This window comes from Branchiostoma floridae, chromosome 5 (genome assembly GCF_000003815.2).
Source record: "Branchiostoma floridae strain S238N-H82 chromosome 5, Bfl_VNyyK, whole genome shotgun sequence".
Classification (NCBI taxonomy): domain Eukaryota; kingdom Metazoa; phylum Chordata; class Leptocardii; order Amphioxiformes; family Branchiostomatidae; genus Branchiostoma; species Branchiostoma floridae.
The window spans coordinates 11,794,315-11,816,852 of NC_049983.1; the positions used below are offsets into that span (position 1 = coordinate 11,794,315).

Genomic DNA, 22,538 nt, shown 5'->3' on the forward strand with positions numbered 1-22,538 from the left:
ACACAATAAGAACCAATTCTATTTTTTTTTGTGGTTGTCAGTCAAGCCCTTATGAAGATTGAAACACCTTGGTGGTGTGTATATGAATTATTCACTGGTCACACATGCACATGTACACATACATACATATGTGACAGACTAGTCTTCAAAGCTGAATCCTATAACAAAGCAGCAAGCTATAATGTGGTTTAATTGTAGCAAAAGGTAACAGTACCAAAGCAACAGTATATTACAAGTTTATTATCACAAAGCAGTCTTCAAATGCAACATCACACCACAATTCACTCCTTCATTCATTTCAACCAAATACAATTTACACACAATAGTTTCCACACTATAAAAATTTTCAGTCAATACAATAAATATATTACAATTCAAAATCATAACTGTAGGTCAATGCACAGGTAGAAAAATATAAAGTCTTCTATACGATCTTGACTGGTACACAGTACTACAGATTAGTTAACTTTAGAGGGTAGTACAAATGCACACTTCACTGGCACATTCACACAAGTCATGCTATGTACAATTCAGACCAATTTTGAGAAGAAGAAAAATGCAGGACTGATATACCTGATACATATAGTCACCATTTAGAGGCAAATTTTCACTCACATTTTCCAGCTTTGAGTGGCCTCTCAAATTAATTACAACAACCGAGTAATAATTCCGAAATTTTTACAATGATGAAGTCAATTAAACACTGTGGAAGAATTAGGAGCATGTCAACAATGATTACTAGGAGATAGCAAAGTCTATAAAATTCCTGTGTCTCATGAAGTTTAAAAAACATGCAAGTTGTCAGACACTCTCAACAGACACACTAAAATACAACAAACTCTTTCTAAAGAATACAAGTTAACGGTGCACACCCCAGTTCTTCCGCGACCGGGGTCCGTGGTAGTCCGCGACCAAAAAGTGACGAAAGGCTTCCGAGGGCCCATGTTTGAGTTGACATTTCTCAGTATTTCCTGCGAAATGACATTAAACGGTTACATGACTGAAAAGCGTAGGAAATGGTGTGTTTTTGGTGCAAATTGTGTTTTGGTCCGCGCGTTGCTTCCGCGATATCCCTACGCCTGAATGTAAAGAGGCCGGTGACCTAGATTTACCTCTGAAGCGCTGTGTCAAGCAAAGTTGCAATGCCGCACGCCGTGGATGATTAAAAAAAACTGTAGTACTAGAATTTTCTTTATAATTGGCTGGATTAGTCTTTAGATTTTCCTCTTTCTGGCAGTATCAGTCGTGCTTGCCGGAAAAATCTTCTTCATCTGTTTTATCCAATGCGAAAATGCCCGATTTTGTGCATCATTTTTGACATGAAAATAATGTTTTTTCCCTATATTTTTCAAAATTAGAGAAGTTGAAGGATCGAAACTCAGTTGGTCTTGTAGCTGAAGGCATATCCTCTCACCCCATATACAGTTATTTTCCTTCAGGATAGTTCCCTGCAAGAGATGGTCGCTAGCTAGACTTGAGGGTGTGCCGCCTCCATTTGAACCCCCAAATAAACTGGTGTGTGCCCCCTTAAAGCAACCCACTGTTCGTTAGTGCTTTAAGCTTGTGCATATTTTTATACATCTTAAACTTTTTTTGCTCATCTTTAAAAAAAGTAAAAATCACTGTAACTTTAATAACTGCAGAGATCTGGAAAACAGATTCTGCCATACCTGTATCTTTCTGACAACTGCTGTAAAAAAATTGCATAGCAATTTTGATATCAGTTTGACAAGATTAATCTTTCAAACACTGTCTGACTCTATTATTGTACTTTTATACAAAAATGATACTGTTGTAAGATTCTTTATATCAAGTTAAACAAGTACATATGCTTAGGCATGAACATTTGTTTAAAGGGTGGGTGCCTGAGCAGTAACCCTTGAGTTGAGTGGATAACGTATGCACCATTGGTGAAGGTTGGAGCTGCCAGTGGGTCTCTTGAGAAGGGCTGGGTCTCCTATCATTACATGGAGGATGCCTAAAAATGGATAAACAACAACACAGATGTCAGTACCATGGACTTAGATGTACACAGGTCAAATTTTCAAATTTCAATCTTCGTCAGGATTAAAAGTGATTATTGATCCTGAAGAAGGCAACAGTGGTCATAGAAAATTTGATCCGTGTACACCTAAGTGTTGGAAGTAAGCTAAGCATTGTACTGTCATGCTAGTAGTATCAATTACATCTAATGTCTATCCAAATTAATCCAAACTGAGTAGGAATGGCCCCTGTAACAAGTTATGTACTACTGCTGCATGTGTCAAGGTGAGTAGCAAGAGTGGTACAGATTCTCTCATGTTTTCCAAAGTGTGGAACAGTGTTTTATTCTGTATCCATCTTACAAATGTGCAACAAAGAAATCATTTAAAAAGCAGGAAAAAAGAAAATAGAGCAAACGCTTTATGAAAAATATGTGGATGTGCAATGATTACATTGCACTCTTTCCATGATGAAGAATATACACAAGAATTAAAATCCTTCATTATCTTTGCCATCTCCTCTTTAACAAAAGACAGACATAGAAGCTACTTACTGATGTAGATCTCTTCCGTTTCCAACAGTCTGGGTGGATCTTCTTGTGTCGCTCGGCCAGCACCTTGGCTTCTTGTGCATAAACCTTTCTTTCTTCAACCTTCATCTTCTTCCACCTATCTCCCAGGATCACACTGATGGCCCTAAGACAAGAAGACAACACAAACTTCAACTTCAAGAGTCCCAATGCGACCAAACTAAAAAATGGGCATAACAAATATGGAGACTCACATAAACTTTAGAATTCCCTTGTTTGAACGCCATAAGAACAACAAAGTACAAATGTCAGGGTAGAATGCCATCTGTGAGCATCGTTGGTTCTACTTCTAGAGATTGCCATTGGAGTCTGTTGACAGAGATCACAATCAGGATGCTACGAATGTGGAAGGATAGCCTCCCATTCATAAATCCTGAGTTTCAAATCAAACTGTTGATTCAATGTGACATGAATCAAAGTTGGAAAGTTCTAGCTGTTTTCAATCACTTATCAGGATCTCTACCAGCAGAATTGTAGATTATATATTGATTTTCTTCTTACCTGTTATCCTTTCCGGGGTACAACTGTGTGTATTCCATGCGAAACTTCTTTGCAAACAGCATGAAGGCATTCATGGGCCTCTTGGCCTTGACTGGCTGGTCGCTGTTCCCACTGTTGTTCCGTTGTCGCTTGGTGGGAGAGGAGGGAGGAGATCGGACTGGGCTGGTCTGTAGCTCTCGTCTTTGCTGGAATGACAAGAATTTACGATAGTGTTTTAGTTTTCAAGTCAAATCCTTCAAACTTCATTGTGCAAAATGTGCTCAGTTTGTACTTACTCACAGTGACAAAGGATCTGTAAGCTTACCTTAGCCAGAGTGCTGAGGAAGTTGACAGCAGAAAACTCATCAAACACAGAGTCTGAGTCCTCTTCCTGATCTGGGGATGAACCACTGTGGGGAGGGGGGATGCACACATCCCCATACTCTATTTCCTGGCATGGCAGGCCATAACGAGTGTACGTCAAACCTGGATGGAAGGAGCACCAACCTGCAAAAAGGATAGTACAAATTTATTGTGTTGTTATACTGCATTTTCATGTCAACATCCATTTTAGAGCTGCAGCTACTAGAGTGTTAGAGCATGTTAATTACATGGAGAGTGCAAAGATTTTTCATCAATATCTATCTTGCAGTCATCTGCTGTAAGTAATGAATTTTTAGCAGTTCTTCTTCTTCTTCTTTCATTTTGAGGCTACCAACTTCAACTTGCTGAAGAAATTTGTAGTAAAGTCGTGTAAAGTGCCTTTCCCAAGGTCACAAGATTGGTGACACAGCGGGGTTTGAACTGAGTCAAACGTGCTACCAATTGCGCCACGCGGTCCCACTAGTTTAGAGAAGTCTATCAGCTCTATTTCTCAAACACACACATCTGTCAAAACATGCAACCAAAGACTTGTATTATGGACTCTTGTTGCTACCTTTGTCCCGTACAAAGAAGGGATGGTCCAGGGCACACTCTGCACTGATCTCCCTGTCTGCCACCTCTGTTCTGAAAACCATGTGCACCATGTTTTCTGCCGACCTGTCCACCGTTGTGGTCTCCTCAAACTGTACAAGTCTCAGGCCACACAGGGATGTTGTGTCCTACAAAGAAAAATATTGATGTCAACAATGAATTGTAAACTTCAGTCTCCAGGAATAAAAATATCATCAGTTCAGTTCAGTTCATCCTCGTGGATGTGACACCAGTGTCTCCACATGTTCCTGTCCAGCATATGAAATATCATAACATTAAGAAAAGCTAGACTTAAAGAATGCTAACCTTTCCCAGCAGCACGTTTAGCACCTCCTTGAGTTTCCTGTCCTCCTGTAAGGAGTCGTCAGATGGCACGTCCTCCGCCAGCCGCCACTCCCTGCGGGCATCTTCACTCAGTCGGACTCTTGTACCTGGGTGAGAAACAGATATAGTGGGTGAGTTTTTTCAATATGCTCATAGGTGTGACTCTCCTAAAAGACAGAACTTTCCCTTTAATGTCCTTTCCAAAGGATGTCCCTAGTCAAACTGTATTACTCTTTTACACCCAAGTTGAGTGAGGAAATTGGTGCTAAGTGCCTTTCCAAAGGACACAACATGGAGACCTGTCAGGATTTCGTACTCAGTACATCCAGGATCTAACTCAACATCTCTAACCACAAGGCCACAATGCTGCTCTAAGTAAAGTACAAGCTCTAACCTTTCATGAAGCAGTGCCACGCTGTGGTTGGCCAGGACTTGGACAGTGCTGGTGGGTCAGCCAGTCTCTGGCTAGAAGAGAAGTGTGATGATGCAGACAAACCGTTGCCCCCAGAAATAAGGCCACTCTGTAAAGAAAGGGGAAGTTACAAATGAATGTCAGATGAGAAAGTTGACATGTAGTCTAAGTCCTACATTTTGTGGGAAAACAATTTGGACTGGAAGGCCATAAAGCAAAATCTGGATTAAATGAATGATGCATTAAAACAGTAAAACAGATTGTTCAGTCAATTCTGTACAAGTGATCACCACTACATAAAGGATCCACTGGGTAGTGACCACTTTTTGATGGACCCTTAGATAATGTTTCTCATTGACACAAGCATTAAAAGTCCAATGTATAGTGACCACCTCTTCATCTATACCAGACTCTACCCTTCCGAGTGGTCTTCTTAGACAGTTTTGACTGCATATGATTGGACTTATCCTTTGGCTTACCTGTCTGTGTCTGGGGTGTGTGAGTGGAGGGCTGGAGGAAGGGGGAGGGGGGCGAGCATAGTTGTGCATGCAGCGGTCTGGCCTGTCTGTCATCAGGACTGCATGTTGCTGGGGACTCCTGGGGAACAACAGAGTACACAAAACTCTCAAGAAAACACTTGTCACGTATGAATAAACTTGTCAAATTGCAATTCTATCGAAGATGCAAATGAAAATAAAATTCCTCAACAGCAAATACAGGGATGAAGCCTACATATACAAAAAAGGGGTATTGCCACATACTTCCTGTGAGTGTGATGGGTTGTCTTTGGCATCAGGGGACTCTGAGGTGAAGTGGCAATGATGGCAAGCTCGGCCAGCCAGTTGATATTGGTAGCTGCTTCCTGTGGTAACAGGTTGAAGTATGATAACTTATAAGGTACAATGTCCCGTAACTGATATAAAAACATAACGGAAAAAAAAAAAAAGTAACAAATAAATGTGTTGCTGCCATGTCCTGACCTGACGTTGGCTCTCCTGGTCCCTCTGTGCAGGCTGATGATGTAACACATCTGGGGGCAGCCTTGCAGCAAAGGAAATGCCAGCTGATGTGACATTTGGTGGTGCAAATGGTGGAGGCTCATCTGTGTTGAACAGAAATTAAAACTTACTTCATGACACTAATTTGCTCATGAAGTATACATGAAAAATTGAGTAATATGTTCTGTATAGTGAATTTCTAAATCTTGCTTTAATTATATTCTAGCATTGCCAACACATTGATGTTTAAATTTTGCCATTACTCTCACCTATAGCTAGTTGCAACTTCATTTCCAACATTGCATTAATTTATGTCAGAAATGTAACAATGTGTCCCCCATGCATATTGTAAATGTTGACAGGTGCGTTTTAAGAACAAAGAATAAACTAACCATCTGGAGAAAAGTCCAACTCCTCCTCCTGTGTCAGCTCCGGAGTATCACAAGCCTCCCGACACAACAGGTCCAGCTCTTCTGCCTCTCTGTTCTCACTTTCCATGTACATTCTTATGTACTTTCAGTTTCAGTTCACGGGTGGGATAATATGCAACAATGGGATTGAGATGCTGTCTCCTTGGAAAACTGTGGATGAATGTAGAAACCTTGCTGCTCCTCTTCTTCAAGGCAACTGTACATGTGGAGTGAAAATGAGAAATTCTGTTCTTTTAACTTCATCTTTCTTTGTTTGGGTACATTGCACTCAACAATGGACTTGCACAGAGACATTATGGAACAATTGTGTGCACAATTTGTGATGATACTGAACTATTGTCCTTTAAACCACAGCATTGTTGTGCAAAGTAATAAACAAAAGTGGCAAGCAAAAAAGGCTTACATCAGCAGAATTGCAAATTGATAAATAGTACTACTAGTAGTAACTAGTATTGAAATAGGGAAATAGAGAAACCATACAGCAAAAGCGTTACAACTAAAAATAGCGCCATATGATTACGTTTTTACCGTAAAATAATTTTGACCGGAAGCGCAACGTGATACGTGCTTTAGCGCATCAGCTGAATACACATCACATTGTGTTAGATTGAATTGTAGTATTTGCATTAATGCACTGGTAGTATAAGTACTGTAACATTTCTGCCTTGTGCTCCGTTACTTACGCATGTTACGAATTGACACACATTGCCACACCCCCTTTAGGGTATGTGTGGCCATTAAGAAGCAATTAAGGGGGACTAGTTCCTACTTTTAACCACAATCAAGGCCAAATCATGTCCGATAAAATGTAACTTTTCGATCAAGCGGAACGAACCAGGATCCTTTAACACTACCTCTCCACACGTATCGACGCACATAAAACCTTGTATAGCGAACAATTAACTCACATAAACACCATAATCTACCAGTAAACGTGAATGACGGGAACTTTCATTCATTTCTAGCCGGTTGTCAGCGAGTTGTGACATGCCACTGCGCGATCTCCATTCAAAAACCCGTACCCGGGCAACTTGAGTTGAATGAAAAGTTTTGACAGGGTTCCAATGAATAGGGCCCTATTGTCAAATTTTCGGACGTCGCTTAAAACATTATCAAAGAAGTAACACACATAAAACTTACTGCATATGCTTGAAAAATTAATTATCTATGATTTGAGAGGGTAAGAGCGTCGTGATAAGTAGTTATTTAGTTGTAAACGGCAAAAGAAAAGTTTAAAGGGACAAGCTACTCACCTTCACTGACGCCATTTTCTTTGTTGTTAGCTCGAAACGCATGCGCGTCGGCAAGGTTATTTCGTCACGTGATTTTTGGGCTGATCAAATTACGCGGAAGAGACCAAATTTCAACAGGGGTGTACCCTAAATCAAATCATACCCAATTAACATTCTTTCCCCCCCAGGCCCCCACAAATGGGTCTGTTCGACAAATAAAATTGATAAAAACTAACAAAGATCTTAAGTGAACGCAAAATTGATGTAAAGATTTTAAGCGATATTAAAATGGGCATAGTTAGTCTTAGATGAAACCTCATCAACGTGCACAACGAAATATCATAATAAAAAGAATCTAATTTCTAGTAGGTCTAGAATTATATAACATACAGGAAATATTTTCTAATGTTTCCTCTCAAAAGTTTTATAATTGCAATTTGCACATTGCATAAGCTGAAGAATGTAGCCGTAAAAATGTAAATGTTTTGAGGCTCTTTTTTTTTTAATGACAGCTGTCTCCCCTCAGCAGAGATATGGTACCGTCTAATTTAGTGATTACGGCGTGCAACAACCTGCCCCGGCACAGAATCATCATGGCGACGTGTGGTGGGCCGTGTATGGACAATGTTCTCCTCATCACGGACTCCTACAAGGTAAATCTCTTCTCAGACACGTTTTCTACAGAGTTTCTGTAGTCTAGAAAACAACGAGATGATTTGATAACAGCAGGACAATATAGGAAGAGCATTGTGATGACTTAACTTCGTCAGGTTTGAGGCGTGGCTTGTGTAGTTAGCTCGACTGCTGTCATGGTTTTTGACAGCAAAAAGACGCTCCATGTAGAACCGTTTTGAAGAACATTCATTTCTCACGATTTGCTTTTACCTTTAGAAATAGCGTGTAGTTATATTAAGCTTAGGAACGCTATATATTTAGATAGTATCAAACTCAAAGAAACAAGATTCAGCAGACACAAAGACAAAGTTGTCCAACAACTGGACATGGGGAGGGGGGCGGAGAAACAGGAAGCGAAACTGAGACAAAGGTCAACCCCTCTCGTTTCGATACGACACAAGGTTTGGTACAAAGTAAGGAGACCCAATTCTACCAGAAAATTCATAAAAACATGAAATAGTCTCTGAGCTCTGTTGGTCCTTTCAACACCAGTGCGTTCGCAGACTGTATCTAGGTTGGTCAAACATGCTCTTAGTTTTGCACCTTTGCCCCTACTTAACAGGAGATAGATTATGAATGAGCATTGCAGGTCATACTATGCTTAAGTTCCAAATGTTGTTGCATCCAGTTGGCTAGATAATTCTCAGCCATAGGCCTGTTATATGATATCTATCCCCTGCTGCAATAATTACTGAGTGTATAATCCTGCCCATAAGGTAATAAAGTAAGAGCTGCAGCATTTCAATTGGACGTTGAAAATGTTAACTTTGCTTAGTTAGATAGAGCATCATACAGTTTCAGTGTATTGAGTAACCTACCCTTTTCTTTTCCTGTCCTCTTTAGGTGACCCATCACATGCAGTACCCACCTGAAACAACCACAATATTCTCCTACTTTGAAAGCCGAGGCGGAAAGTTTAAGGAGACCGTCTTCTTTGGCCTGCAGTACCTTATAAAGAGATGGCTGGTTGGGCAGGTATGCACAGGGTTAGCTGGCTGCTATGTATAACTTTCTGGGTGAAGAAATTTCCAAGCAGTGATATTATTATAGTACTATTTGTGTTAATAGTATTGCCTATAACGTATGAATCAAACTCAGTCAATGTTGATTTGTTGTTAAGACTGGTGATACCTACAACTGAAGTGTATAACTCTGATCACTCTGCACCATGTTGTTTACAGCAAGGTACATGTCGATGCTGCTTTTCCATAAAACATGCTGGTAGCTGAGATGTTCACATTGCCTTGCACTGTTGTAGGTCGTCACAAGGGAAAAGATTGCAGAGGCCAAGGATATCTACAAGAAACACTTTGGACAGGATGTCTTCAACGAGGAGGGGTGGAACTACATCGTAGAGGTACGTGTAGCTGTCATGAATGTGATCATGACAGTTCATCTCTTTTATTTTCATTTTTCCTCTTTGTATAATTAACCACTTACTGTCATGGAAGGCATTGAGTACATTTCTTAGAGCATTAGACTGCCACAGGAACATTACCTGGTACTCCCCCTGTCCCCAGCACCATGGTGGAAAGTTGCCGCTGCTCATCAAAGCCGTGCCAGAGGGAACAGTCGTCCCAGTCAAGAACGTCCTCTTCACTGTGGAGAACACAGACCCAAAGTGTTTCTGGCTTACCAACTGGTTTGAAGTAAGGAAACCACCTTACCCTTCGCCACTTTTATACTGATCAGAAGTATTGCAAGTCAGTGCTAAAGCCTAGCCTATAGTATAGGTGTGTTTAATGAGGACTACAGTACTAGTAGTATCCAGTATTTGACTTTACTGCTGCTGGGATCCCTGACACGGGTAGGCAGCAGTCGGCTAGTCTTCACACCACGCTTCCATGCAGCTCTGTCCAGCGGGTTGATCCTAGTTAGACTGCACACCTTGATGGGCCTATCATGTAATGATTTGACTATTTTGATGTACATTGCATCTGTATCCAGCTTTTTAATCAACAGATAGTATAGTTATACCAACCTGCTATATCTAAAAACTGGTAAAACTCAAGGGAAGACAAATTTAATATAATGTTTAACTTGTATGTTTGATCCGGTTGTTACAGACGTTGCTGGTTCAGGTCTGGTACCCGATGACTGTTGCCACAAACTCCAGAGAACAGAAGAAGATCATCGCCAGCTTCCTACATGAGACAGCAGATAACATGGATGGACTGCCGTTCAAGCTGCACGACTTCGGCTTCAGAGGAGTGTCAGCTGTTGAGGTAATTATCACCATAGAAACATTTTTATTTTTATATTGAATTATTAATACTGAGCAGAATATGATGATGAAGTCTTATGAATAGATATGCCATGGCAAAATGTCATCACCCTGTCCAATTTGTACCTTCTTTTTAACAATTGTCATTTCTTCTTCACTATTATTGAACACCTGAAACATTAGGCGGCTGCTATTGGTGGAGCAGCTCACCTCGTAAACTTCATGGGGACAGACACGATCGCAAGTCTCGTCATGGCACGGAAGTACTATGGGGCAGACATGGCCGGATTCTCCATCCCAGCTGCAGAGCACAGGTAAGAATCTACCAAGATGTTATCACATTTACATTATGGGTACATTATGTACATAACCTTTATCCTTGTGTGCATAATGCAGTGTTATGAAATCTGGTCCAAAGATTAGTGGTAAAGGTTGTTAAGATGAGTTTGCCTTTGTATTTTTTTCAGTACAATCACAGCTTGGGGAAAGAATGGTGAGCTGGAGGCTTTCAAGAACATGTTATCAAGGTTTCCCAAAGGCCTGGTGGCATGTGTAAGTATGGAAAATTTAGATGACGTTTTCCTCATATTCAATCTTTGATTCAAGCTTGTCTTTCCTCTGAACTTTATCCAGGGATAAGGAGATTGGAATAATCATTTAATTCTTAGTGATTAGGACATCTAGCAGGTCATACAGGCACTGCAAAAGTTAATTTCCGAGGAAAGTTATCTTTACCTGAGCTATAGCCTCAGGCTGAATGGGGATTATAAACTTACCTTCATTGAGAAGGTTATGTTTTAGGTAGCATTTGTATGTCTGTTTGTATGTTTGTAGAAGACTAGCATAACTCAAGAACGCCTTGATGGATTGTATTGCTATTCGGTATGTGGGTAGGTCTGGATGAGACCTGAAAACGATTAGATTTTGGGCCCCCTAGCAGACCGTTAAGGCACTGCAGTGGAGCTTCTGGGTTTGATTATAACATACATTGTTACCATTGCATCTTACAAACACCTTATATATTCATTTCTGTACATATTTTGCTGATATGGTTATGCCTGACATGTCCTCCATAGGTGACTTATGACTTCGAAGATATAGATATAACATAAAATGCAACCATTTCCTCTTAACAATTATAATTTCTCTACATATTTTGCTGATTTTTCCCATAGGTGAGTGACAGCTATGACATCTGGAATGCCTGTGAGAATCTGTGGGGGAAGGAGCTGAAGAACATGATCGTTAAGAGGGGCGAGAGCAATTCTACTCTAGTGGTCAGGCCGGACTCTGGAGAGCCTGCCGACGTGGTCGTTAAGGTAGGAAACTTGCAGGAGAAGTCATATAGCTTCATATGTTATGATATTTTAACTTCTTTGCTCACAGAAAAGTTGTGCAAACGGACAATGGCGTAGTGAAACATTATTTACAATTTACATATGATAAAACTTGTTGTATCTCCACAGGTACTAACTATTCTTGGCAAAGCCTTTGGAACGCAGAAAAATTCCAAAGGGTACAAGGTTCTTCCCCCATATCTACGTATAATCCAGGGCGATGGTATCAGCTATGAGACACTTACTGGTATTCTAGGTAAGCAGAAATTTCAGTTTGTTGTATCTTGTCCCTATTTTTTATAAGCAGATGTCCCACATTCCCTCAGTTTCTAGTCATATATGCTTAAAGTTTTAGGGATAAGACAAGTGCCATAATTTGATTAATAGAGCCATGTGTATTAGAAAGCAAGTTAAAAATTTACATTTTTGCATCACAGAGAGGATGAAGAAACTGGAATGGAGTGCAGACAACATCGCCTTTGGCAGTGGAGGGGCACTGCTTCAGAAACTGAACAGGGACACCCAGAAATGTGCTTTTAAGTGCAGCTTTGCAGTGGTGAATGGGGAAGGGGTAAGTTTCCTGGATGGTAGCACTTGTCAGTGTAAACCCAGAGGGAGTACATGGAGAAGTTTGGGGCTTAACACTACCTAAGAAAGCAGTTCTACTGATTAATCATTACCATGCTCCGAAGGCAACATTTTGTAGAGTCACTGAAAGCATATCAAAATGATGGGAAATATGAAAGATGACTCACTGTTAAAACATGTGCTTCACTTTGATATGAAGACTTTGTAACTACAGTAACATTTCATAACACGTATGTACTTGGTGATTGTAAATTGTGTAGAGCAGCTAGACTTTTGTACCTGCAAATGGCAGTGCTGTTAATGATTACATCTCCATTCATCATTCACTACTACATTGGATACAAACTCCTACAGATACAACCTGTTTCATTGGATATTGGTGTGTCAATTCCAGGTGGATGTGTTCAAGCAGCCAATCACAGATCCAGGAAAGAAGTCCAAGAAGGGACGACTGACTTTGGAGCTTCAGAACGGGAAGTTTGTGACTGTACAGGAGGGACAGGGAGACCCAGAAAAGGTAATAAACATTCACCTTTCCTGTGTGTCAGAGATGTCAGAGTAGGAAGCCAAGTTAAAATGGTTGTGGCCATTACATTTGACTACATTTGCATGGTTATCTCAATGACTGTCACTGTAATGGTATACATACATAGTATACATTCATGTAGTATGGTTTCATTTTATACATCATTAGTAAGGATATTAGCAAATATGAGTTGGTCAATAAAGCTTTTAAGTACAAATTTGTGTACCAAATACTCAGATATGGATATAGAGTAGGTCACTTACACCCCTTTGTAGTTCTTTACTTATATTAAGATAGTACTTGGCCCACAACCCCTCAAAATAGCTTTCTTTCCGGTCAATTAAGTATTGCTGATAAGACACACAGAGAATATTCCAGATGGAAATTACTCTCACACTTCTCGTGCAGGAAAATGAGTTAGTGAAGGAAGAGACTAATGATATGTTTGGTACTTTCTGTTCAACAGGACTTACTCATACCGGTGTTCAAGGACGGACAGCTTCTGAAGGATTACAGTTGGGAGGAGGTCCGAGGGCGAGCTGAGATTCCCCTAGTACTGGAGCAGAAAAAGAAAAAGAATGCTACGAAATAGTAGCCATGTGTTTCTGTATGGGGCATGTACATGTACTTGTACGTAGATAAATGCCTAGTTCAACACTTTCCAGCCATTACTGGTGGTCTCTTTTAATGCAAACCATGCAGACATTTTGTATCTTCAGTTTTCCACTGTGTTGGAATGACTATGTACATAACAAAGTGAAAAATGTTGGATTGACTTTCTCTCCAAAGTGTATGTGGGAACATAGTCATTGAATAGTGATGATTTAGATTGTACATATTTATGAATCATGCAAAAGAGTATCATTCTACCTTGTACAATGCCAATTTAAAAGTAGTAAAAGAATCTGGCTGTCAAGAATTTAGATGGGTCTTTTGTATCTTGTGGTTTTCATTGGTGAGGAATTATGGGCTTTGACATTGATTGTAGCGTTTGAATATACTGAGAAATTACACACCGTTTTGATTCAGCCTTGCCATGAATGATGGTACTCGTATCTTCTAAGGCTTGTCTGCTCTTACAGTAAGATCTAAAGATGCTTTGTAAAGCAGACGCTATATATGTATCACAAAGCCAGAAGCGATGGTGTAGTCAATTTATTTGCCGGAGATGTTACAAAATTGTATACAATAATGCAGTGTAGCACAGATATGTATTATAGAGAGTAGGTTGGGAATGGAGGAGGGAGAATTTTTCACATATACTTCTCATGTTGTCACATGCAAACAATGGGGGCAATAATGTAAATACTAGATCATAACTTTCATGCCATTCTTTAAATAAAGGACGGTTCAACAAGCCATGATCATGTTTCAGTTGTGATTTTGTCTGCTGTTGGAAAATAGATAGGAAAGTAGTGAAATGTGCAGTCCTCTAACATTAATAATGAGATGCTGGTAATTTGTATAGGGCCATAGCAAGTAAGTTCTATAGTTGACATCAGAGTGCACATGAATTTTTTGCCTGATTTGGGAGAAAGGAACAAGAAATTATGTTACTTCTGCCTGGTAATGGTCAACAGACTAAAATGAGAAAATATGTTGCAAACTTTCGGAACAAAATGTTCTATTTAGCCTTAATAGGCATTTTCACATTACATGTACATTGATGTTGGGTTTTTTTCCTGACGACAAGATGGTGCCTATCAAATATGTTAGGATAAAGTCAGTATGTAAAAATGGCAACATCTGGTATGGAATAGATGGGCAGAAGGAACTGATTTTGCAGATGCAGACATGAATGGAGATGTGCACCTGTACTATTTGTTTAATGTGTTGAAGCCATGGTCACTAACCTATTATTGGACACATGAACGAAAGTCTTGTTGGTAGTGAAACTGGCAACATTGTTTAAACTTCTTGGCGCACGTCTCTTCAAACCTTACATGGGGCATAGAAGTACGCTCAATGTATGTGAGCAAAATCTTGTCCACACATTTATCACTACTTGATTTGTAGTTCGTCTCTGTGGCCAAGAAGGCTGAGGTACCTACTAAAGACATACTAGACGGTGTGCCAAAAGCTACCTGAGAATCATTGGGATGCCTTCAGACACCTTGTCTTCACTGTCGGAGAGACAGGACACAGCGACTCTACAGAACATTCTCCGGGACAGTAGGTCTCACTATTGTGATGGCAACTGATGGTTCCTTTAATGTATTCCCTTGGCAATGTAGTGAAAGGAGCAATTGTAGATGTTAAATTAAATATTGTTTCTTACTGACCTAAGTACCATCGTCTTTCAACATTTTAACCAGTCTGTTAAGGTTTAAAATTAAAACTAAATACATTTTAACCAGTCTGTGACAAAATGTGAACCTGTATTTGAGTCAATTGTAATCAATGTCTATGAATTATGTGAAGGCACATTGAAGAATCATGCCTTTTTCTTCTGACTTAGCTCTAAGTTTAAGCACTGAGGGATTGTCAAATGTGCTATTGTTGTACACACTTGGGGTTGTTTACCTGAGTGGGTGTTCAGCACCAAGGACAGGTATGTTCAGCGCCTGGGACACGTTTGTTAACGTGTTTGGATGGTGTTCAGTTCCAATGGCAAGTGTGCCTTTGTATGGATTGTGTTCAGCGCCAGGGACAAGTTTCTTGTGTGGATGGTGTTCAGCACCAAGGACAGATGTATTTGCTTTATGTAGACAATGAAAGAACCTACATAGGGATCACTTCATTCGCCTAGTCGTGGCGAACGTAAGCGAAGGAGTCCTGCAGCAATCATCTAGTCAACTCTGCTATAATCTAACATGGTTCGCAACATCTGATGTCCAACCCCCCTCCCCAACTAGCGAAACACTGGTATCAATCCAATTCTAACGCCGAACACGACATAAGTGATTAGAGGTAGAAGAGAATAAATGCCACTTCATTCACCAATTGTGAAACTTACAATTAAACAACAAAATTCAGGAAATGCCTCCTTAGACATCAGACGACATTTCAAGAAACCGTACGCGTTTCAGTTGAATTGCTCGCGGTCTCACAGCGACCCCTAGTGATCAGAAAACAAAATGCAGGCCTTTTGTTGTCATACAGAAGTGTAAGCTTTAAGTTGATTGGCTATCGGTGAGTCCATTGTTGATATGATTGGACAAAGATAACCAATGGCAGACATGTGTATTTGATGGGCAGGGTAAAACGATGAGTTATCATTGGTCAAAATGGGTCCTCTCTACCAATGACAATGCATAAGACATTACTACGTTGACCAATCACAGATTAGAAATCAAAATCTTTCCGCCTGGAATAATGGCAATAATAATTTTGTCCACAAGGCGACGCTTTTGTATTAGTACGACATTGCGCTGTACATCTAGTGTTGTCATTTGCGTTACAGCAACAGCATGTAGACTTTAAGTGGTCTCAACACTTTGAAAAATAATGAAATTTCGTTACCCTCCGTAACAAGTAACGTTACCGAATAGAGACAATTGTGTCACAAACTCCAGTTGTAAAGCAAAACGCTGTTTTCGGTTTCCTGTCGGCAATCTGTGGACCATTCGGCGCAGATCAACTATGTTAGGCCTAGGGCTAGGCCGATATACTGGGGGAATGTATTAAATAGAGGTACGGTTTGCTGCATGATACAGACATGAATAGAGATGTGCTCTGCTGGTAGTATTAGTGTTTTGTCAAAGAAATGCAAATCTTATTCTGTTATCATGATTCTAATATTGACACCATAGTCCCTTACTGTATCATGTACTGTATCACAAACTACAGGAATAGAAATCTATAGTTGGTTGTATTAAAGTCATGTTTTATAGTTTCAATTATTGTTAGAAGCTTTATGGTCTCTAAATTTGAAATTGTAAGTAACCTGTTTTCTTCGGTGGACTCCAGTTATCACCCAACAATTGTATTGGGCACGATTCAGAGCAAAAATGAAGCAATGCGACTGTAGACAACCTTTGTATATGAACACTTTCCAAGGTTAAGTTACCCTACTGTGTTAATCATGGTAATTGATTTGTGATTGAATAGGGCATTGAGTGATGTACTCTTGCTAGTATACATCTGATGGAGCTGTTCTCGTTTTCCCAATTTGTACTTGTAGAAATGTACTTTAGGCATGACAAGTTAACATTAAAATCTTATACATTGTATTTCCATGAGTAATGTTTTAGTTATACATGTATGATTTTGAATGTAATCGTATACATTCCTGTTTGGTTTGCGTAGGCTATGATTTCAGAAAATGTTAGTCATCTTCAATAACGTTATCTTCTTGAAACATGTTTAACCATACTATTCTATGAGCTTTTACATTGAGGACACTACACAACAATCAAGCAGACTTTGCAAATAATGCTTTTCACAAGAGTAAGACACTTGAGTGAACAGGCGATTATATCAGCCATCTGTAGTGTTGTATATCTACACATACGCCAACAGCGGACTCTGCAGAGCTTCCCGTGCAGCCTGCTCCACCAGGCACCAATGCTTACAGCGGTCCGCAACGTTATCCCAGGGGTTCGCCGGGTCCAGGACCAACGGGCTGGAGGGAAACAACATTCAGGTATGAATTCGATTGGCGACTTTGATGTTATCACTATCACGCTATACCCAGGCACTCACCATAGCCGCTTTTGTACCATCTTAGTTTTTTCAGGCCATGGCTGGTGGTAGTATACATCACAGGAGCGCATGTAAATTCCTTGCAAAGACGAGACAATGCAATATTGACATAATGTTCTGAAGTATTAGCTTGTATGACATTAACTATATTGTTTATGCTGTTACATTAGATTAGATTAGTTTGGTTGTAGTAGTGCATAGTTCAACTTCACTGTATACACAGATTGCCATACATTGTACCTGTTACAATTGTCGCGCAATAAAGTTCTTCTTCTGTAAATGAACCATGAAGGTATACAAGCCGTAGGTGCAGACATAGCACACTTGTTATTGTCAATAGTCAAGTTGACTTGTAAAGAAAATAAACCAACCCTTCATGTGTTTCATTTTTTACTGCTACAGCCATGGAACTATTTTTAGTACTAGGATATGTACAACGTATAAATATCTGTACCTTCCTGTGGAAGACAACTTCTCGCGAACCACTGGAAACCTGTCGGAGTAGTACGTTTTCCACCATGCCTGGAGACTGCTGTAGTTTACCGCTGTCTGCATAACCATCTTAAAGGCCTGTCTCATGTTGAAGCTTGATGTTGAGCCCACTTTTGTTTCACACACGTAGATACAGATGAGCTCCCAAAGCCAGGAGGAACCAAGCTTCGTTTTGGAGCCACGCTCCCTCGTGAATCGCTCATCTTGTGCCTAAAATATAACATTAAAAGCAGTGTAGATCTAAGTCATTTGTCAATTATTGAACACTTCTTTGTAAAGAATCAAATTTTCAACTACCCATTACATAATGTTATCATTAGTTTTTTTCATCGAATCATAGCCGTTAACACCAATTGATGATATGAATGGAAGACTCGGTATCGCTTCTTATATATCAAGAGCAAAAAAATGTAATTCACTTGCTGTAAGCTTTTAGCATCAATCGTTTGCATACTAACGGTGACCACAACATGGGATTGGGCTCATAAATACATTTAATGGTCTAACAGATTTCTAGGAGGGCAAATCCATATTGTATGCTCCTTTATTTAATGAAGAATCATAGCTAACAAAGTACTGAAATGTAGTGGAACCTTTTTCCAGGACTTCACGAGTCGGATGAGGTTCTTAAGTCGAGCGGGACGATCTCGCACAAACTCGACCTGAAGCCCGACGAAGGACGCCGAGTACTTGTACGGGTCCTGGCCTCTCATGGACTGGTACACTTCATTGCGTAACACTGAGGTAAAAATGGTTGTTCATTATGTGTGTTTTGGTACTAAATTTAGTATATGTTTTGGTGGCGATGGTGGTGGCGATGGCACAAAATGTAGCAATAGTGTAGACTGGTATTTCACTATACTAAGTATCATAGTTTCATAACATCCTCATTTCAAAATGTATGAGTAAGTATTGTCATACAGAACGAGAATGCATCTTACTTGGGTTGCTGACTGCACCAAGATTGTCGTAAGCCGGCACGATGTCAACTTCCATTCGATGGTTTCCTCTCTCCAGCACCAATGTGGCAGCGTTTGGCTGTGCAATAACCCTGGCAACTCCATTCTCACGAGCCCAACTGGAGCTGTGTTTAGATTAAATACTGACTTACAACCAAGAAATTGGTAGCACAACAAAGTCGTATAGCCTGGCTAAATCACGCTCCTACTCCTAGCGGCCGGCTCGACATGTACAGTTACCAACCAAGTCATGCATCGAGAAATTGTGTAAACCTAGGCTAGCTAGAAAGTCTTTCTGACCTTGTACACTGGTATTAAGACTAAACGTTGTCAGAGTTTGCATCATGAAGTTGAGTATATTTCTATTCATTAGCAGCAATCAGTAGATTTTACAGTAGTAGCCAGTTAATTGCACAACGGATTAACGCACACTTCTGTTAACTGCACGGAATCCCCAAATCCCAAACTGTTGCGGTCCAGCCAGATAACTTCGCATTATTGCACCATTCGGATAATTGGACGAAATTCACTGGCAAATAGGCCGTGCAATTACACGGCTTCTGCTGTGTATTTAATTACCAAAGGGCGTATTATAGAGTAACATGAAGTCTACACATTGTTAGGACTTGTCACCATCCCAGCATTGCAAATGCAATGGTTACTTTTCCCATGCAATATGTGTGCCCTCACCGTTCCAGTGTTGTTGCAACGCGGTCAATAATACTGCTTTGCTGCCCGCGAAAGTCCGCCATACTGGAAATTCCGTTCAAGAAAAGCGTCACGTCCAGGTCAGACCTGTCCTTCAACGCCGTTCCCCTGCCATACGAACCTCCCTGGCAAGAAGAAAATACAGTCGCATCCGCAAGGTTACATTGGCAAAATTATATTGGACTCCAGCTTTTCTATTTTGTTCGACTGTCGTATCACGTTGCACAGGGTTGCTTTGAGTAAACATTGAAGTTTATTGACGATAGCTTGCTATGAAAGTGCATGGACAGATATAAAACAGAAGAGAATACAAGTACAAATGTTCAAGACGACTGCACAGATGTGGTGTGGTTGCTGGAATCACAACAAAGGGTTCCTGATACGCGACGTCAACACGTACGATTCTGGGATGACTGTGCGAAACTAAGTAGAGCTAGCTACTATATGCGGTCATAGTTTCGGTCCATAGTCTAAGATTACCACTGGTAGAGGCAAGTTGACCATTATGTATACACACTAAAGTGGTTGATAAACATGTTATCTATTGAATGAAACCTCGTGGCCGTACCTTTACCAGGCGGTTGACAGTGACGTTGTTGTACCTGACCTCAGTCTGCAGTGTCCGGTACAGGCCGTCTAGAACCTTGTTGTACCGCACTCTGTCAGACTCGGTCATCTGCAGTTCACTGTCGATGTGAGCGTTTAGGTCCCTCTCACTGGTGAGTTGCAGAAAGGAAGCTGAAACAAAATAAAACGTCTAAAGCATGTAGTGTCTTCCTGAGGACCATCTCCATGCTATTTTGGACCTTGAAAAGTTAGCATGTTAAACATGGGTCCTTCATCAGTTTTATTGATTGCATCCGACGGGAGAAATCTCGAAGGAGATGGTCCGAATTAGTGTCCAAATGGTCACCGGTGATCATGCTGATTGGAGACGGGGGTACTGTTTTTGCCCCCCCCCCCCCTCCTCATGTGGTAGTTGCAGGCAAGTAGTGTGTTATGGCATGGACAGATGATCAGCCATACCTGACCAATGGCTCATTATGGAGAGCCCAGGAAAAAAAAAACTGGTTGTTACAGTTATTTCCTTCCAGGTCAGTCAACTACGATAAGACCGTAGGTCCGTAGGCTGGCGTTACTAACAGTTTAATTTGCACGCGTGTCACCATTTGCTGAATCGTGAGGTTCATACATGTAGAAAATGATAAGAAATATGAATGTTTGGATGGATCTAGTAAAGGGTGAGGACCAACAGGTCTTGGGAGCAATTTTATTCCATGTCCGAAAGCCTCCGCGGCCTTAGCAGGTTCCACAAGTCGGGCTTTTTTCGCTTATAATGTGTTTTTATGATGATAACGTTATATGAGTTCTGATTGTACTCGTTTTCTCATGGGCTGTCTCCCCAGCGGCCCGACACAAAGAGCCTGCTGAAGTAGATAATATCTGAGGCATTTCTATGGTCTTCTTTATTCTACACCCCATTGGGGGTTTTCGGAAAAACCTGTCCAGTCCAGACAGGGAAATGGGGCGGAAAACCCTGTCCAGTCTGAAAAGAGGGTCTGCATAGGGGTTCCTGGCAATGCTTAAAACTATTACTAGTACTTCAGACAGCACTTACACTGATACACATATTTTAGATACTAGTAACTCATGTAGTTAAACTGTTCTGTATGTATTGTATAAACAAGATGCCATACACTGTATCCTCTACAGTTGTCGTGCAATAAAGTTCTTCTTCTTCATAACCATAGAATCGGCAGCATAATGAGTGACCCAAAGGTGCAATATGCCTGCACAGAAAGTCAGTTCTGTCAAATGCAAAGTACCCAATTAACACTTATCTGGTAGGACATGAGGGGGAGAGAATTACACCCATTGTCCATCAAACAATGGATAGTGAGTGTCCGTCAATTTCGGGTTGTTGAATAGTGGCAATACATTACAAAGACAGGCTTTGAAAGGTTTTCTTTAAATGATAAGTGTGCAGCACTCATTTTGAGAGCTGGTCTGTTTAAATCCTGGTTTAATAGAATGACTGTGAAAGGTTTCAATATCAACACGACTTTAGTACACAATGTTATAATATAACATATATTTTACAATGCACTACAATAAAGCAAATATGGCATTTTTCAAACCCTAGTACAAGTTCTGAGCTATATAGAACTATGTATCCTTCTAAAAATAATGTGTTTTATTTGTAAAATTATCCCATAAGGCTAATAGCATGTTCAGTCTCAAAGACTTAAAGAGTAGAACTTTTTTATATGATATGATGCACAGAAGTAACAATGATGGATGATTTTTGTTAAGTTATAATTTTTGTATGACATTGTGTCACACTTCATGTTATTTCTGTGCTTAGCCATATTAAACATTAAAAAAATGTTGTCGTATACTAGTACTTAGTAGCTTACAACGTATACCCCCATGCAGACCCTCTTTTCAGACTGGACAGGGTTTTCCGCATTCCGGACTGGACAGGTTTTTCCGAAAACCCAGACATGGGTACCTGTAAGATTAACAGACTATGTTTATAACGCATAAGTAAAAACATTTCTTATCCACGCTTCAGTGTTTCCTCCGGTAGAATACAGTCGTCTTTTGAAACATGTGAATGAATACTTCTTGGATCGGGCTATTTTTCGATCCGCACAATCACAGTCACTCTTTCGGAGTGGATACAACGCACAGCGCTAAGTGAAAAAAAGGGTCCAATGTCTACCAAGTACTCCATAATTTTTTCTCACCTCCTGAAAAATACGGCATGACTGCCTGGATCCGGAGTTTGCAGTTGGACAGTATTCTATGATAAAGCTCAGACTTCCTGATACGCGCTCAGAAGTGAGGTGTTTTCTTCTCCACCCCGTCTGCGCAAAGAAAGCAGAAGTGTTTGGAATTGAACGTTATATCAAGTTCTTATTAACAGGTGTACTGACTCTGGGGGTGGTGTGTAATGAC

General features: G+C 40.3%; 3 protein-coding genes across 3 annotated transcripts; 1 reads left to right on the forward strand and 2 right to left on the reverse strand.

The window, feature by feature from the left end:
- Positions 1–1,805: 1,805 nt before the first annotated feature.
- LOC118415440 (HMG box-containing protein 1-like) lies at positions 1,806–7,585 on the reverse strand. The gene is made up of 12 exons (XM_035820071.1): positions 7,446–7,585; positions 6,154–6,388; positions 5,744–5,865; positions 5,525–5,625; positions 5,243–5,360; positions 4,746–4,872; positions 4,334–4,458; positions 3,990–4,155; positions 3,378–3,559; positions 3,074–3,258; positions 2,537–2,678; positions 1,806–1,978 (listed from the first exon to the last, which is right to left on the reverse strand). Exons 2-12 carry the CDS (start codon positions 6,263–6,265, stop codon positions 1,964–1,966), a joined length of 1,395 nt encoding a protein of 464 aa, XP_035675964.1. The 5' UTR covers positions 6,266–6,388; positions 7,446–7,585; the 3' UTR covers positions 1,806–1,963.
- Positions 7,586–7,926: 341 nt separating this feature from the next.
- LOC118416121 (nicotinamide phosphoribosyltransferase-like) lies at positions 7,927–13,420 on the forward strand. The gene is made up of 12 exons (XM_035821196.1): positions 7,927–8,077; positions 8,943–9,074; positions 9,358–9,456; positions 9,620–9,748; positions 10,166–10,324; positions 10,507–10,637; positions 10,791–10,875; positions 11,499–11,642; positions 11,790–11,916; positions 12,098–12,231; positions 12,643–12,765; positions 13,241–13,420. The coding sequence occupies exons 1-12, from the start codon at positions 7,958–7,960 to the stop codon at positions 13,364–13,366; spliced, it is 1,509 nt and encodes a 502-aa protein (XP_035677089.1). The 5' UTR covers positions 7,927–7,957; the 3' UTR covers positions 13,367–13,420.
- Positions 13,421–17,128: 3,708 nt separating this feature from the next.
- LOC118415180 (2'-5'-oligoadenylate synthase-like protein 2) lies at positions 17,129–22,481 on the reverse strand. The gene is made up of 7 exons (XM_035819561.1): positions 22,328–22,481; positions 20,146–20,315; positions 19,560–19,702; positions 18,852–18,994; positions 18,504–18,649; positions 17,873–18,120; positions 17,129–17,338 (listed from the first exon to the last, which is right to left on the reverse strand). The coding sequence occupies exons 1-7, from the start codon at positions 22,344–22,346 to the stop codon at positions 17,218–17,220; spliced, it is 990 nt and encodes a 329-aa protein (XP_035675454.1). The 5' UTR covers positions 22,347–22,481; the 3' UTR covers positions 17,129–17,217.
- Positions 22,482–22,538: the final 57 nt, after the last annotated feature.

What these genes read in the sequence shown, in the direction of transcription:
- LOC118415440 (XM_035820071.1), bottom strand. Translation starts at nt 6,265, where the DNA reads ATGTACATGGAAAGTGAGAACAGAGAGGCAGAAGAGCTGGACCTGTTG. An exon ending in TAAACGTGCTGCTGGGAAAG is followed by an intron (nt 4,156 to 4,333) that starts GTTAGCATTCTT and finishes TTTTCTTTGTAG; the next exon opens with GACACAACATCCCTGTGTGG. An exon ending in TCCTCAGCACTCTGGCTAAG is followed by an intron (nt 3,259 to 3,377) that starts GTAAGCTTACAG and finishes TTGTCATTCCAG; the next exon opens with CAAAGACGAGAGCTACAGAC.
- LOC118415180 (XM_035819561.1), bottom strand. An exon ending in TGGTGCAGTCAGCAACCCAA is followed by an intron (nt 18,650 to 18,851) that starts GTAAGATGCATT and finishes TTTTTACCTCAG; the next exon opens with TGTTACGCAATGAAGTGTAC. An exon ending in AAGTTGTCTTCCACAGGAAG is followed by an intron (nt 17,339 to 17,872) that starts GTACAGATATTT and finishes GTTTCCCTCCAG; the next exon opens with CCCGTTGGTCCTGGACCCGG.
- LOC118416121 (XM_035821196.1), top strand. Translation starts at nt 7,958, where the DNA reads ATGGTACCGTCTAATTTAGTGATTACGGCGTGCAACAACCTGCCCCGG. An exon ending in GACACTTACTGGTATTCTAG is followed by an intron (nt 11,917 to 12,097) that starts GTAAGCAGAAAT and finishes TTTGCATCACAG; the next exon opens with AGAGGATGAAGAAACTGGAA. An exon ending in GACAGGGAGACCCAGAAAAG is followed by an intron (nt 12,766 to 13,240) that starts GTAATAAACATT and finishes TCTGTTCAACAG; the next exon opens with GACTTACTCATACCGGTGTT.